At 36.8% G+C, this 17,924-nt stretch overlaps 1 protein-coding gene across 6 annotated transcripts in view; it reads right to left on the reverse strand.

Moving 5' to 3' along the window:
• CACNA2D3 (calcium voltage-gated channel auxiliary subunit alpha2delta 3) overlaps positions 1-17,924 on the reverse strand; it is a 403,064-nt gene that overhangs the window by 216,714 nt on the left and 168,426 nt on the right. For all 6 annotated transcript variants that reach the window (XR_001920141.3, XM_018068538.3, XM_018068539.3 and 3 more), the window contains 3 exons: positions 2,172-2,303; positions 688-748; positions 453-603 (listed from right to left, as the gene is read on the reverse strand). Coding sequence is in view for 5 of the 6 variants with exons in the window: in XM_018068538.3 (XP_017924027.1) it covers positions 453-603; positions 688-748; positions 2,172-2,303 (344 nt within the window). In the remaining variant the exon portion in view is untranslated. The remainder of the gene's footprint in view (positions 1-452; positions 604-687; positions 749-2,171; positions 2,304-17,924) is intronic.

Genomic DNA, 17,924 nt, shown 5'->3' on the forward strand with positions numbered 1-17,924 from the left:
TGGCATTTTGTCATGCCATAAGGGCTTCAGCAAAAGCTGGACCTGAATATATTAATTCTCACATATTAATCACTTTGCAATTTGCACTGTATTGCAGTAGCTGAGGGGGAGACAGGTGGAAGGCAAGGGGAACACATAAACACCCTGAACTTAAAAATTAAGGTAATACAGGAAGTTCAAGCAAACTAAAAAAACCCACATATTACAAGCCCCAAAATCAAGACGACTTGTTTAAGGAGTTTCAAATTGCAAGTCATGGACAAACAGTCTGAAGTCTCTGTCACCTGAAGAATCTTGCACTGGAAAAACACAGTGTCTGTCCAGTGGGTTCAGATGTCACGTTATCCATCACCTGTCTGCAGCATTTTTCAATGGGCTTTTGTGATGTAAAACATGACAGATGGCAAGAAGTGATGGAAGAAAAAAAAAAAAAGAAATCCTGAGACACTCACAGCAATTATATTGAAGAAGTCATCATCTCCAAGGGTATCCAAAATTGATGAAACTGTCTGTTTTGCAATAGTCAAGCGAAGCCCTTTCATACTGCCACTGACATCCACTAAAATTACCACATCTTTTGGAGAAGTTGCTGCCTGGATGTACCTGAGACACAAGACAGAACAACTCCTTTTAGGTAAGAACTTTTTATCCTTTCAAATTTCTTAAACACCTGTAGTCATTGCCTACCATTTTCTGTTTCTGCAGTCAAATGCAATGACTCCATTCTCATCAGGTTCCCATTTAATTCCTGTTTAAAAAAAGAGAGAATAAAAGATGAAATTACATTTTCACAGTACCTGTTCAAAATGTATCTTTGGTATTGGGGCTAAGCAGGGGTTAATGGAGTTTCATACTTTAATCTAACAGGCAGAGCCATTATAACATAGGAAATAGTAGGGAAAAATAAAATTAATAAAATAAGACCACCAGAAATAATCTTTTTTTCCTCACTCCTTTTTAGCCTACTGTGAGGTGAAAACCTCTGAAGGCCTACTATGTTCATTGTACTACTTTCACAGAGGTGTTTTCACACTTGGCCTTTGGTGTTGGCAAGCTTTATCATGTGCTTGCCAAGGCCATTCCAGACCTTGAGCACTTCCTACCCATGGCTGATTTCAACAGCTCCTGTTACACCAACTGCTCCTCTCACAGGTCATACTCTTGATGTTTTGCTCACATCACTGTGAAGGAGTAATAAATATCTCCTGGTTGTGGGTCAAAAGAAATACGATAAAAACATTTCCAAGGAAAAAAAAAAATTGACAGGGCAATTCTTCCTCTTTTTTTTTTTTACACTCATTTTCGAACACAAAACAAGAAACAGCCTCTAAAACAAAGACTAATATTTCTCCTACTCTGAAATATCATGGAGCTTGGGAACTGAAATACAATGGAAAACTAACACAGATGTAGCAGCCATTACTTTCAGGCACTTGCAGACATACAGGTTTAGAGTAAACTTGTTTAAATCAAGACTTAAAAAAACAAGGGCTGCTAAACCACGTCAGCTAAAGGAACAGTCCCCACTTTGGCCTGATCCAAAGTTACAGAAGCTGAGAACCAGTGTATCTGACTTTTTGGTTTATTATAATGTGGAAAATTTGGTATGGGATTAAACATAAAACTTAATAGGTGAAAATACACGTTTTAACCTATTTCAATAGAAATAATACAAGTGACGTAATTTCATTTGATTACAGTTTGTGAGAAAATAAACTTTAAAGCAAATTTTTGAAAACTTTAAATTTAAGTATGTCAGGTTAAGTGGAAGCCTAGAAGCTGAACAACAAATTATAATGAAGTCTAACTCTATGCATTGATAGAGTACATTATTTAAATTCACTCCTATATGAAGAGTCTAATCCTTTGGCCTTCCTTCTTCACAGTCTGTTTATAAGATATTTTTCATGTGTGTGTATATGCCTACCTGAATAGGAATATTTATGAGCACATGAGTTATCATGAGGGCTTCACCCCCAAAATGAAAATTGGTCGAAAAACTTCAGAAGGTTGAAAATGTTGATTAGAAATCTCTCTCTCTGAAAACTAGATAAAGTAAAACCAAACCTGCAAATATCTGTTGAAGTCAGGATTTGTGACAATACTCAGTGGAAATTTTCAACCATAGCATTCTTTATTGTATTTTAAGTAAGAACTTCTGTACTTCTTACCTGGATATTGCCTGAAAAATCCTTTTGCACTTCCAAAGTACTGCCAGATGAGAGAAGGGTCACGATCAAAATTGTCAACAAACACCTTATTTAAAGATTCTGACCAATAAACTCCATTTACAATGGCCGGGTCTGGAAACAAACAACAGACAAACAACATACACACAAAGAAAAATTATTTTATCTAAGTAGAATCCCTTGAACTCTATCATCTTCAGCTCATTCAATACCCAAAAATGTATTGACAGCAAACTATTGTAGAACATTTTTATTTTCTTTTGTCAAATAAATGATTCAAAATAAATTATTTGCTCAAATAACAGAAGTATGATTAAAACAGAGCAGAGACACCAGGTAAATTTTTTAGATAAGTTCAAATTGCTCGTTAGACCATCTATCTTGAACTACTGTATCACTTGTCCTGAAGAACATAAATAAGTCAATCTAACAACAGATTATTTACTCAATTTACCTTCCCTAAATGCGTGGAATGTCTCATGGACACACTTTATATTTTTTTAACCTTCAACTTGGTAAGATCATTCTCACTAAATCTGAAAGTTTCCATGTTGGAACAGAAAGTGAAATACCTTTTATTTCACACTTGAATTATGATATACGTACAAAAACAAAATCTCATGACAAATAACACTAATATTATTAGGAAAACACTGAACCCACATTTCACAACATTTACCCAATTATCTTTTATACCCATTAAAAGTAAACTACAAAGTAAATCCTTGATGTTGAAACTGTTCTGTTTAAAACATCCCCATCTATCAATCCCTAAAAGCACAGGCAGCCCAAGCCCATTTTAAAGCTGCAGATTTGGTTCAATAGTGGGAAATGAGAAATCAATGAACATGTCTTAAAAACTTACTGAATTTCAAACCATGAATTTTGAAAGGTGAGAAACAATTAGGATACACCATATTCCCAAATCAATCTGTATGTGAAGTCAGCAGAATAGAAAGGAAAAAACTGAACTGAAATCACAGCTGCATTATTTAATTTGCAAAAGTGTGCATACATGAATACACAGTAACATTTGCTCAAGCATTTGAAATAAAGCATCCATTAGCTTGCAAAATAATGTTGCTGGACTGATTTCTGAAGACTGCTTGGAATGCTATTTTAATGGAGTGGAAAAAAGGTGAATTGTTATCTTCCCTGGCATTCATCAAGAAAAATAGAAGAAAAAGGGAAATCTCAGCTACACAAGTTTGCATGTTGCTTTCACCTAAATATTTAGGTTTATATAGATGGAATGTGAAAAAGCAAGGTCAACAAAACAGCTGTTATTTTTAAAAACTGTCAAGTAGAGTTACTTCTTTCTCTAGAGGATGAAATATACGCTTAAAATCTCTCCAACCAGACACATATCAAACAAACCAATGCCCTAGTCCAAGGGTACTCCTTCAGCTTAGTCTAGCTGGCAACATCCATTGTCCAGTTGCTTCCCAGTCTGCAGTTACCCCAGTAACAAGCTGTGACCAAGACATCACAAATTAACTGCCAAGACTGGGATCTATCATCAGTTTATAAAAATATGTTCCTGTTTCAGCACTCCAAAATGTCAATCCATTGTTCGACATTTGGACATTACCTGAGGGGTGAAGCCCTAAAATGAGAATCCTCTCCTCAGTCCACTGGAACTTCCCAGTTCAAACACTGATATTCTTATTCTGCTTCTATTCACAAGTTCTAGTGGAGTATGTGAATCACTAAAAGTTGCTGTGGCATTATTGACTTAGCATTACAATACTGAGATAAGGTGGTAAATTTAATCCCTCTTTGAAAAGAGCAACAAAGTTTAGAAGGGTCGGGTTTTTTGTTTGGTCTGTTTTTCTAGTCTTGCTAGAAAAACCTGCTTAGAGTTAAAAAGAAGGAACCATTTCTCAAGCCTCCAGAGGGCTACAAGATCTTCACATGTCCTTCAGTCTGCAGGATCAGTGAAAAGCCAAACAAATCAAACAGAATAATTTTATCCTAATTTATATTTTAAATAAACTGCAGTGGTTCTTAGCAACTTACATTTGGATCTCATTCCAAGACTGTACATTGTATCTTAGTGTTTTACTGTCTTATCAATTCCTCACATGTCTCTTAGGGCTAACTTTTAATGCCCTTTCCTAATGAACCTGTGCTATAGTGCCACTCGTGAGCAGAACTTTCACTCTGCCTTCCAACCCAATAATAATTTTCTTTGAATTCTATAAACACTCCAGCTCCATAAGGTCATGGAACAACTGTAGTCAGCCACCTCTTAAGCTCTAAACTGAATGTGAAGTCCTCCCAATGGCAATATTTGAAAAAATAAATTGATGTATAAAAAATAGAAATATAAATCACTTTTAAAAATCACATTAAAATATCCATGGATATTTTGGATTACTTTTCTTGGCCCATCTATGAAGAGCCACCTAACATGTTTATATATCTGTACTACAGATTAGAGAGCTCCATGCAAATAAAATCAGGAGGTTTTCCTTGAGTGTGACTGGCAGAGTCTATATTCTGCATCAAGTTAACAACACTAATCATCCAAATGCTGATCACTGTAAACATTAATCTAGTGATGCTGAAACTAACAGAATCTTTTTAACTGAAAGGAGCATAAAGGAGGGATTTTAAATAAAAGGGCACAACTAAAACGTGACCTATGTTGACTGGGTTCCTTCAGAATGAAAGCTGGTGACAATTCACTGCCTTCCCACACCCTGCATGTTTGTTATTCTGGCTGTTCTTTTTTAAATGTATCAAATTACATTTTGTGCAACCATTTTTATAAAAAAAGTAAATATGGTCACAATCAGTTGCATCCTTAGAATACAAAGAAAAGGAAAGTAATGGGGAAAAAAATGTACCTACAGTACCAAACAGCAGACTTGTGTGGAAATTGGACATCTTTACTGGCTCCTGAACCTTCAGGCTGAGGGATTAAAACTGGAGCTCCTTGTTCTAAATCTGATAATGCTGTGATGTGGATGCATCTCTGTCCACATGCATCACCCCAAATACAACTGAGTTACTGACCATCTGTCCTCATAAAAATTTTACAGTCTCATCATCTAATAACCTGTATGTTAACCTTGTAGTTCTAGGCAATTTCCAATTTTAATAATTACACTAAATGGTTTAAATTGCTCCCAGTACTTCACTTAGAAACAGTATTCTTAAGTTTTTAAATTACTGCTGAGCAACATTTGCACCCCAAGATACTTACATGTCAAAAGTAGTAAATTAATGCTTGTGAATATTCAGAAATTTGGGGAGGGAGAAAAAGAATAAAAGGTAAAGCTTAATATAAATACAAAATCATTAACGTGATGTTATGGGGCTCAAAGATAATAAATGTAAATAGCTTTCACCACAGTTCTTGAAATATAATTTCTGCTTTTGCTTCCTGGAGGCTAAAAGATAATTAAAATATTTCCTTTCCCTTGCCATTTAGATGAGCTGGCTTGCAATTATATGGGATTTTGTTTGTATAGATGTTACCTGTTTTTACTGATATTTAACACAATCCAACCCCCAGGCAAATAGGTACAGTGACAGGGAACTGAAACGAAATTGCCAAAGAACAGCACAAATGCATGTAGCAATTAAGTTGCTGTCATAGATTCTGCTGACCTGAAGAGAGAGGTCTGAAGTCTCAAAAACAGCAACCATGGTGTGCAGTCTGAAAGATGTGCAAGAGCATGCCAAGGGTAATGAATTGGTTGGGTTTTTTAGTCACAGGATCCATAAAAGTATCTAGACTATAAAAAGGCTATGGAACGAAACTAATACACACACAACTCATTTTGCATTCCAATTATCCCAGCAAGTTTTACAGAAAATTAGGGAGACCACTAAAGAATGTGACTATGAAGGAAGTGCAGAGTACTTCTCTTTCTTGCCATACTCTGCTTTATTATCAAGGAAAGAAGTTATTATTGATTCTTAAGCTTTTTTTCCCCTATTACAGGACTTCTGTGATATAATCATTATTTTCTCCTGGAAAGCTGTCACAGATGCTGGCACTGAGAATGGTGTTCCTTCTTGTAATATCTGACAGCCTCAAGGGCGGCCCTTAATGTTGCACAGCAGTCCTGTGATATAATAAAGCAGTACAAGCACAGCTTACAGGGTCCAGCCCTGGAAAAGGAATGTACAATCCAACACTCTTCTGGCACAGAGATAGCAACAATATTAGCTTAGGTTTTATGACACTGACAACATATTTAGTCTGATCATATTTTAAAGAATAACAAATAACATACTTTGCTGGGACATATACCAACAATCTAATAATTACACTACTAAACACTAATATGAATGCTTTTCAGGGTGGTCCAGCACATTCAAGAGCTGGGGCTGGATGCCAATTTTGGCAACTGCCTTCCCTTTTTTCTCTCTCTTCCCCTCCCTCTGACTCCACTGGGTTATGTGGATGCATCATCTCACAGATCAAAGCATCTGGCCATCTGCAGACATAAAATTAGGTGTTTGTCCATTTTGCTTCATGTGCTGGGAACCATTCACCAATGTCAGAAATCACATTCCCTCCTTGTAAGTATATGGGATGGTAAAGACTTCAAGTACATGACTGTATAAAGGCATAGTAGTAGGCATTTAGTGCCTTCATCTTCCAACATTGCCCAAATAACTTCCCCTTCTCCTCTGAAGTGGCAGCAGAAGAACTGAAGTATGGCCAGACATGTTTATTTTTATGTTGAGTTTCATAAGTGCATTTGGGTGTTGATCTGGGTTGTTTTATGGTGTTGAGGTTTTTTTGTTTTAATATTTATTTTTATTCAAGGTGGCCTGAGATTCAACTTTAGTTCATTTGAAAGCCAGAATTACAGCTGAAAACTCCTCACTAACACCATTGTGGGATAGAGATTCATTTCTGCCTCTACTAAGAGTTTGCCATCTAATGAGTTATTAAAAACGACCTACAGCAAATCAGTGGACGTTTGAGGTCACCCATGAGGTACTGACCTAGCTGGACCTTGCTTAACTTATTAGATGAAACAGCTAAAGGCAACCCATATGTGGCTGAACTGTAAGTAGGTTGGAGTAAAGCTCTGGAAACTGTATATAGGCACCAGTTATGAACACAGAACATTACATTTCTAAAAAAAAAAAAAAGAAATAAGATTAAGGACCTTGGAGCCAAATAAAGGAAATCCCAGGAAGAACTAGAAAGATGCTGCTTTAATAAAGCTATCGTCCAAGGAGCCAGGCATATGAGGCAGTCAGACCTACCTCTAACACAGTCTAAACAAAATGAGATTGCCCACCCAGCAACTGCCTTGAGGTGAGGAGAACTAAAGTCAAAACCCAGTAATCCTGATAGATTATCCTCCATAACTTAATGTGACTGCAGATACCAGGATACTTCTGTATTTTCAGTAAAACAGACTGATCTCCACACTTTTGAATGACACAAGTTGAACACTATGAAACCTGAAAGACTGGTAGGAAAATACCACACCACTGAGCTCTAGGATGCCAGGGCACGACTGAGAGACAAGGTGAACAACATGAAAGACCACTGCCAGAAACAGTTTTCCAAGAGGAAAAGAGAAAACAAAGTCTCAGAACACAGGAATTAAGCAAATCTAACACATGCCCTATATCCACAGCATTTTCATCACAGAAGCAAAATTAGTCATGAATACTGCAAAAAAAGGATCCAGTTCTGACACGTGGCAAGAAGAAATTTCTGCACAGGCTGATTGAACAGTGACTGTCAGCAGCCAGGAAATTTAAACCTCTGCAAGTGGCAGGGCAGGAAAAGTGTCACGACAAACAATACAGGAAGCCAGGGGAACACACTGCAAATCAGGGGAAAAGAAAGTAAACGTGACTGCTGCCAAATCAAACCAACTGTGCTGCAAAATATTTAACACACAACATAGCAAAAGGAACAATTTTATCAGAGCTGTTGTCAAAGTGATATATGACACAGCCCTGGAAATAGAAGTCATCCTCACAGAAATCTCTCAAGGACAGACCTGTCCACAAATCTTTACAAAAGCCATTTAAAAGACAAGACCATGCAAACCTGCAAACTAGCATTTCACAGTAAATGTCTAATTCTTACTGCACTGATATTCAGAGATGTGGAGTTACAGAAACAGGCCAACGTAGCTACACAGCACAGAGCAGCAAGGAGCAACAAATAATGCTTTGAAGAGAAGATGCTAAAGACATTCTATCAACACATCATGCCTCTTGCATACAACAAATGGAGGCATGAGGACCTTTAGAGAGAATATTTTTTAGCATGTTAAATGCATTACAGTCATGCTGGGCTATAACAAATAAACCTCTGTTGCTACATTCCCAGGAACATCAACACAGTATGACAGCACACTTATCACACATGACAAGTCATCATCTCTTATCTTCTCAAATCAACGGGCTCTTACTGCTGTAGTGCTTTTATAATCCTTGTGTAGCACCTCTTCCTTGCAAAGACCATCTGCACAACTGGAGTAAAATGGAAGTTTTATTCATACAAGATATGAAATTATTCAGCTGGTTCCCAAACCTCTGAAGATAGTATTAGTATTAAAACTTACTAAAAACACTGAGCAGATGCACAAATGCATCTTGGGATGAGTACAGCACAAAATCAGTTATGGATTCTTAAACACTATTTGCTCCTTCAGGAATGTGCCAAATAAAAGCTGCAAGACACCTAAATAAACAAAGTACAGTGTAAAAATGTCTTTGCAAGTTTTCAGCCGAACAGTATTTTGAAACAGTTTATATTCTGGCCAAGCACACTAATACTTAACCAGAAGAGCAGGCCGCCTTTTCTCCTCTTCACACAAGACAGATCCAAGAAAAATCAAAGGGTCTGTGTTATGTAGCAGGATGGAGAGACAAATTATTATTGCATTCTAAAACAGTGACAAAATGAATAAAATGTATCTTTAGATAAACTTCTATGATTCTTTGTCAGAGGTCAATCGTCTCCACTCCATACCAAGCAGAAGTTAGTTTTTAATTTGCCATACAACCATTTAATTAAATGGTTTTACACATTCAATCCTGAAGATTTTCAGAAATTTTGGTCACTTTCTTGCCCCTGGAAGCAACAAGGAAGTAGGGGGGGCATCATGATTGACAGAGGTGTGAGAGGTCGAAAAGCCTCTTAATATTGTACCTGAGATAGTGTCAGCAACAAACCTTCACTGGCTCACATTTGTCAAAAGGCAAAGCCCAACTCTGAGTAACCAAGCAACAGCTGCTGAATAAGGAGTGGTGGAGAGTTGGGCTTTTTAGAGGAAATACTTGATGTTACCATGTAGTCAGTATCTGACATCTAGTTGCCATGGTGATGTGGATGTATTAGAAACATCCAGATTAGATCCACAGCCAGGGACAGACCAGAACACAAGAAAGATAAAGCACAGCACACATCTCGTGTGGTGATGCCAACATTTCCAAAAGGTTTGCTGTTAAAGACAGAGAATTGAGGGGAAAAAAATAAAAATCTGTGAAGCCAAAGCCCTTTGCAAGAACAAAGCAGCAGCCTGAGGAAACTTTGGGAATCAGATTTGAGGTAGAATTTGAGCAAAACCAGATGGAATAAGTGGAGAAGTCTGTGCATCTTTATCCAATAGGTAACAAGAGTTAAAACAAAGAAACATGGGAAGATAGAACATTGTCTGCAACCTCGACTAAATCAGTTAGACTAAAAAAGTTCCTTTTACATTAAACAATGTCCAAAGTTAGGGAGAGCAAACACTGTCCTGGAGATCTTAAAATGTGAAGACAAACAATTCAGGGGAAGGATTTCAAAATATAAATATAGTGGCCCAGGACAGTATGTGGCCATGACTATTTAAATAACAACTCCGAGATGTTGAATTTTCAGAAGCAAAGTCCATAAAATCACATGCAACAGTGACAGACAAGATTTTATTTCTTAATTTCACACCTTGCAGGAAAAGGGTTTTGCATATGTGCTAGTTGCAGATTATAATCTTTCTGCATCCCTTGGGAAATGATTTTGGTTTGGTTCTAATATTCTAGAAAATAGGTAATCTCAATTTTGGCAGCCAGTTGGAAGACATTGATAGGAAAGTATGACTGAACGATATTCATAGCTCTTTTTGAGTATCAAATTGAAAAAACCTCACTTAATCAAAAAATGGTTGTGGTTCATCACATTTCAATATCTTTTAGAGAAGGCTCTATTACATGCAGCAGATTTTTTTTCCTATGCAAGCAAAACTTTTGATTAGAGTCTGCATTTATTGACTTGTAGTGCATAAACTCATCTTTTAACATGCAGTGAACATCATGCAGTGGAAATGCCATTTGACACAGGTAATATTCTTTACCAGTCTCTGAACTGTTCAAGCAAAACTTAAAGACAATTTGTGAAGTCTGAGATCTCCTTTTGCAATGTTTTCAGTATTCAAGAAGTAAATACAGTAAGCAGAAAAGCACAGACTAGACCTGGTGGTTTTGTTACTAAAGACTGTGAGTTCAGAATTATTCAAAGTTGTAATGCATTCACAGTGTTTGCAAATAATTTCTTAAAGTACTGGTGATTATAAAGGTAAAAAGATAGGAAGGATGGAAACAATTGCAAGCAAATAAAGAAAACATCTTGCAACAGAACAAGGGGTAAAGGTTTTAAATTAAAAGGGGGTAGATTCAGACTAGATTTAAAGAAGACATTTTTTATGATGAGGTTGGTGAGGCTCTGGAACAGGTTGCCCAGAGAGGTGGTTGATGTTCCTTCCCTGGAAACCTTCCAGGTCTGGCTGGACAGAGTTCTGAAGCTCTGAGCAACATGATCGATTGTAGATGTCCCTGCTTATTGCAGGGAAATTAGAGCAGATGACCTTTAAAGGTCCCTTCCAAATCAAACTATTCTGCAATCTACAATCCACAAAACAATGTGAGAGCACACAACTAACTGATTGTCAGCTTTCCATAGTAGTAATAACAATAATAATAACACAAAGCTTTTAAACAAAGGTTGAAGTCACACGATAAAATTGACACTTTCAACAGGCAGTAAAATGATAAACGACAAGAGAGACAAAGAGAGGCACAAAAGACAATACACATGTTCTACAGAGAACTGTGTAAGACAAAGAGATAAAGCCTATTTCTGCAAAATAGTATTGCAACCTTGTAAAAAGAAAAAAAGACACGAGAAAAAATTGAATTCTGAAAATGAGAACAAAAATTAAAATTGAACTTAAATCCATGGGAAAATATTTATAGTCATCTTGTCTCTGAAATGAGTGGAGTCCAAATATACTTCAAGACCTGTAAAATACTTTTTAATCACTTCTTTTATAAATCCATATTTACTCAGAGCAATCACTGTTACCGAGTCAAAATGGTTGCTAACATTTGAATATATTTCAAATCCAATGACATGGAATTAGTCTCAGTGTGGTATTAATTTAAGGAAAAATGAATTTAGATTATTATTAATGAAGACTTCTTTATCTTTTTACTTCTTATTGAACTTTAAATTGTATTTTACATTCATGAACCAGTTTTTAAAAACGTTGATTTTTACAGCTTGATACTGGATTTACACAGCTCGAGACTCTCAGCAACATATTGCGTGCCTTATGTTTGTTAGTTGAGTTGACATAAACCATATCTCCTGTTGAAAGAAATGCTTGAAAATATTCATGGACTTCAGCATCCATCAGAGAAAAACTCAGCAGTTATGGAAAGCACTGATAAAATTGCTTCCTGTACTTCAAAAACACCAGAACAGCAGCTCTATCACAGCATCAGGATGGGAAGAACAGACGGAAGACAGTCAGACAGACTTTTCTAAGCTAAAATTTATACTATTGCTTTTGTTTTTCAAAGCAGCAGATTAGCTTTAGACAGTGTAATTGAAGATCAAATTTTATTTTCTATCTTGATTCTTCTGCTCTGTCAGTAAAGGCACAGCAACATCTTTGCACTAAGGCTACTACTTCACTATATAAATATACCTGGATAGGTCCCTGACAATCTGCAATCCAGTGGAATCTTTTTCTTTTTTTTAACCTCAATCAAAAAGGATTGGGAAAAATTGATTTTTCACCTGATCATGCACTAACTGTTCTCCAGCTTCTTTAAAGAAAAGATCTTCCCTGTAACATACCTGTATTTCCCAACTTAACAGAGAGCCAGGCCTGATGATGTAATAAGGTAAAAGTAATTTGCTAAGGCACCTGGCAGTGTATGATAGCAGAGATTTTATAAGCTAACCGGGCTCTGGGCTGCTGATGGGTATATGCCAAAGACTGATAATAAGAAAAAGTCCAAAAATGCCAAAACATCAACCAGTAGAGTGCACATATTGCAGTCTAATGTCAGAGGCAGCAAGGAAGGAACTGTTATTAAGGAGAGATTTTTAGAAGTCAATTATGATTATTTGATTTAAACCATATTGCTGCTCACTTGCTCCCCTCTCAAACACATTATAATAGGGAATGGAGACTTAATTACAAAATTCTCAAAACATGACTGTGAACTCAAAATATCTTTCCAAATCCCATGACAATACTATGAAATATAACTTGCTTAATGTATCAAAGGATGTGAAAATCCACCCTTTTGTACTGGTAGATATTATGAAATGTCATAAAAAGCTGTAGGTAAATGCTGAGCAATGTATCCAGTATAAATCATGTCAGTATTAAAAAGAAATCAGCATAAGCATTGTACTAAAAGTTCATGTAACTTCCTGAGTTTAAAATGTAGTCACATAATGAAAAAGTTAAAACATGGTTCATTAGTATAAGCCCCATTCTCCATTATAAATGAAAGCTGAAGAGTAACTTTCCAGACCCAACACTTTTGGGGAAATTTTATGCTTTATTTTGACATATCATTACCAAAATTGATACTTGATTCTAACATATTTTCTTCTCCCTGCAGAGAGCACACATCCTCTCTAAAGCAGAATCTATCACCTTTTAGGTGAGGCAGTTATTGATACGAAGTTTCTAAAAAAAAGAAAAAGTGAATAACTCTCTGCACATGCTCAGAGACTGTGCTTAATTCAGCTTTAATTCAGCTTGAGCGACAAGCAGGAAAGCAGAAAGGACTTTGGTGTGCCTTCCTGAATCAGAAAGTCATTCATGGAAGATAGTTATTATTGTAGACTTCACTATATGTAGACAAGTTAATATGGTCCTTTTGTGAGTTACCCACCACATCCCACTTTTCCTCACTCCAATCAACACTTCACCTTGGGCACTTCAAAGACAGTAATCAACTCTTTTCACAGTCTAAGAATTCTTCTGAGTCAAGGGTAGACATTTCCCTGTTCAAGCTAATTTAAACAGACCCGTAAATCAACCTAGAAAGAAACATTTCCAGAACTAAGTCTGTTCAGAACAAGCCTATTCATTTGTACCAGCAAGGTGCTGATGTGGTTGTGCATCTAGAATGACTGGCATTTAAGTGTTTGTGTGATATTCACCCCAGGCCTTTACTAGGAGTAAAGTGCAAAAAGCCCAAGCTAAAACATGTAGATGTGAGTTCCACAGAGGCAGAGGTTTCAGTCTCAGTAGGTGCTGAATTTTAGGCCCATGGAAATCAGTGGAACATAACTCTTTGTGGGGCAGGGGTGTGCATTTGGTGCTGTGCTGAAGAGCACCAGACTGCTGAGCCAGGTCTAAAACTCGTCAGCAGTCACAGAGTTTAAATTGAGGAACTGTGCCTGAGGCTATCCAATGGAATCTCACTGGAAACAAACTATGGGAAAACAGGTAAGCACTAAAATGCTGGTGTACAATATTATCATGGTTCTCAAAAGCTGTGTGCTGTACAAATGGAAGGCAGTGCAGAGCTGCAGTCTGCCTGTCTCTGGATGGGAAGGAAAATAGAGATATGAACCTCGTGCTGCACCTTAAATTAAAATTCTTCTGATGCAGGACTTGACAAGTTAGTTGCAGAACCATGGTCACAAAACTATCTTGTATCTGTAAGATTTCCTGCAATACTTCAGTGAATCACACATATATATATGTGTATATATATATATCAAAATCCTTTGGTGTGACAACAGATTGCACCACTCTCCATCATGTAGGATATCTCTCTCTGCATATACCTTTTATACATGTCTATATATATACATGTCTTTTCCCCTGACATTCACTAGTGATGAAAACAAAAATACACTTAAAATAATTAAGAGTATTTAGAATTTGAAAATCTGGGGTTTTATCTGGTAGTATGTTTGGACTCTTTGCTCAATGACTTTAAATAAGTACAGAAAATTCAATGGATAACTAAGTCTTGCAAAGCTGCAGAATGCACTTAATTGCACTGTCAGCTGTGTTAATGGGATGAAGGTTTATCCTCTAGGAAATATTTCTCCATTATAAAACTTAGCAAGTAAAACAAGATTATATATATAGTAAACTAGAAATGACAACAAAGGAAAAACCTCCCATTACTTAAATCAACTTATATAAGCCTACTTCCCTTCTATTGCCAAGATAAATTGTTTCGCTTTATTCTCTGTTTCGTTGGGGTTTTTTTTAAGGTAAAATCAAACAGATTTCTCAAGCTGCATCTGCTCTGATCCAAACAAAGAGATTATCCTTTCCCCAGGCTACCTTTATTGGCACATGTCTACCTCCTCCACCACATCCCAGAGACTACTGTCCAGGGCTGGTAGATAGATTCTCATATGGTCACCCCCACCCTCCTTCTGTCAACATGATTCTATTTTCACTCTGCTATGAAAAAACGCTGATCCGATTCCTTTTACCAAGCCAGTTTTGGGAAGAGCTTACAGAACAGTTTATGACAGCTGCTTTGAATGGGACAGTAATACCCAGCGAGAACAAGTGGCAGAAAGCAGCATTTTGTCATCTCCCAATAACCTGCAGCTGACATCATACATCCAATTGCCTTGAGACACTGCCCAACTTCTTCATATGTAATTCATCTCAGAGAAAGCTACATGTCATAATCACAAGCACAAAGGAGATCAAACAAGAATAGTTCATACAGCAAACAGAGATCTAAGTTCAGGATTGAAAATAGGAGAAAATGTGCTTTTGTCCAGAAATGTCTGAAGCACTGAAAAGAAGGGAACCTGGGCTTTTCCCCTTTCTGCAAACAGTGAACGTAAAGTTTACCTTATCATATAAACAAAGACCAACTGCAAAAGCTCAAAAACAGGAGTTGTTTTCAGTTGATACTGAGATTTCCCTCTTGTGTTTCCTACATTTCATGCAATGCTGACGTAACCAGATGAGCTCCTGCTGTGTGTCACTCCTGGTACTGTACTTTGCTTTTCCACAGGTGGCATAATCTTAGAATTGTCTGACAGTATGTCACCAGGACACATTCACCCCCACCTTGGCTTTGCTTTTCTTCTACATTCCACTGAAAACCACATTTATCCAAGTATTCATAAGCCTCTTCCATGAACTTGAAAAACTGCTGAGTGCAAACTCATTAGCAGAAAATATGTCATTTACACAACTATGGGTAAATATGAGGTGAGATGGACTTAGGGGGAAAAAAAAAGACTGGAGTAGGTTCTTCATCTCAGATACAACACATACTTTTGACTTAGAATACAGGGTCTTGGCTACCTATATTCTCATACTAACAAAAGGTAAAATGCTGCTCTATTTTTCTTTTACTTTTATATGCTGTCAACATCTGCAAGATCAGTTTTGAGTCTTCTTTTATCATCTCCTCATGTACACAAATCCATTATACAATCCTACTCTTCCCAGTGGCAATCCTACTGCCATGTTCCCCATGGATGGTTGCCAGAAAGCCCAGCCCACATTCCAACTGCTCCTTTTAATTATATGTCACATTCCTAGGTTCTTCTTAATATACTTGCTGGCATCTCATAAAATAATAAATCAAATGTTGTAACCATGTAAATTTTAAATCATTAATCATTTTTCATTATTACTAATCTCTTCCACAACAGCTGTTCAAAATACACTGACTGACATATAGAAAGTCACATGAGTATCTCAGGAATGCATACCTGTGGAAGTATATATGTAAGATATGTCTGAGACAGTAGCACATCCCAAATCACTTACATTCTAAAATAATAGAGGAGACATAAAAAATAAGAGCCATGAGAACGCACTTTGTGCTGCTACATAACCCATGTAAATAAACTCAATTAAAAAAGACCCTCAGCAGCTGAATAAGGCAGTGCCTTTTATACACCTGCTCTCACACCTGGATTTTTGCCTTGGTATTGCATTGTCCAAACTGGGTTCACACTGATTCTGTACCTTTAAAAATTGGACTTTCCTTCTAATGAAAAAGTGCCTTATTCCTTTCCCTCCCTTTTCATCTATGAATATGATTAATTCACTAAGAACCTTTTCCCTACTTTCTGTCAGAAATCTGTACACAGTTGGTAATTGCCGTAGATGGAAGAGCTACTGCTTGCTAAGACAGCTGTCACAGAACTTCTTTCTTAATCTTAATTATTTATTCATTGTTTAAAAACATAATGCCTTGCAAATCCTTTGGCTACAGGCAGTGAGGCTGTAGGTAACAAACACACTTTTGTGTTTAAAGAGAAGAAACAAAATGCAGTGACAGATTTAGACTCCCCATGCATGCTTAAACATTTCAAAAGCAAAACTTTATAATAAGCAGTCACTTTCAGGAAAAAATGAAGGAGGCTAATTCCATGAGAATGTTGTGCAGTTTAAATGGACCAACAGCTTTGCTGCAAAGTGGCCTAAAGTGAGGTGTGTCTGTACAGACAGGGAAATACACTGCAGTGTAGAGCACCATCATCCCACTTTTCTTTGCTCTGAATTCCTCCAGTATATGAACATCACAGGAATGTCAAAAGACAGTTTTCTGGGCTGCATAGGGTTTATATTTCAAAGATCAGTAACGTTTCTATTTTTGACATTATTGATGTGATCTGTAAGATATGCAGAAAGCAGGGAATGAGGGTGAGAGAAGTGGGGAAGGAAAAGTATAAAAGCACTTCAATAACCAGACAAGACCTTTCTATTTTACAATGATGATCAAGAGTAATGTAAATGCGAATCTCTGATTCTTTATTAAATTCACTAGCTTACCTTCCCATATACATTTACAGTAGGTGCATACAGTCTGTAATCAAAGATGGCACTAGAGTTACTTTTAGGTTGGCAGACATTTTTAGTGGTTTTTATTTTATTTTTCAAAATGTTCCATGTTAAATTTCGGTATCATAGATTTTATATTTGTGGTACTTAAGTTTTCTTGATTTCATCATAAATGTAATGAAATCTGCTTTTGCTTTTTATTTTCAGATTCTAAACTTGAATATTTCCTTAGAATGGGAATTAGGTAGTCCTGTTGTTACCATCAATGTTTTTAAGCTTTTTTATGAAGAGGCTGAAAGAGCCAGAAGATACATAGGAATAGAAATGTATTGATGTTCCATGACTGTTAAGCCTATCTCATTGAGAGCCTAGTTAGGGACTGTGACCCTCCACTTTAGGGATTCTACAGCTGGGAGGGATCACTGTGATCATGCAGCTGACCAGGCCAAAGTTTTTCCCAAAACTTAACTGAGTTGCGCAACTTGCAAAATAATGGAACCCAATTTCAGCCTCTGGATCTTCTAAAATCTTTGTCAACCAGATTATAGAGTCTGGTATTAGTAATTAACTCCAGATCAACTAATTAAACCTTTAGTCATTTCTTGAATAAGCCAAATGAACTGAGCTCCTGAAGCCTTTTAGTCTAAGGCACATTTTCATGTCT

Source organism: Manacus vitellinus, unplaced genomic scaffold (assembly GCF_001715985.3).
Source record: "Manacus vitellinus isolate BGI_N305 unplaced genomic scaffold, ASM171598v3 scaffold_14_pilon, whole genome shotgun sequence".
In the NCBI taxonomy this organism is placed as follows: Eukaryota; Metazoa; Chordata; class Aves; order Passeriformes; family Pipridae; genus Manacus; species Manacus vitellinus.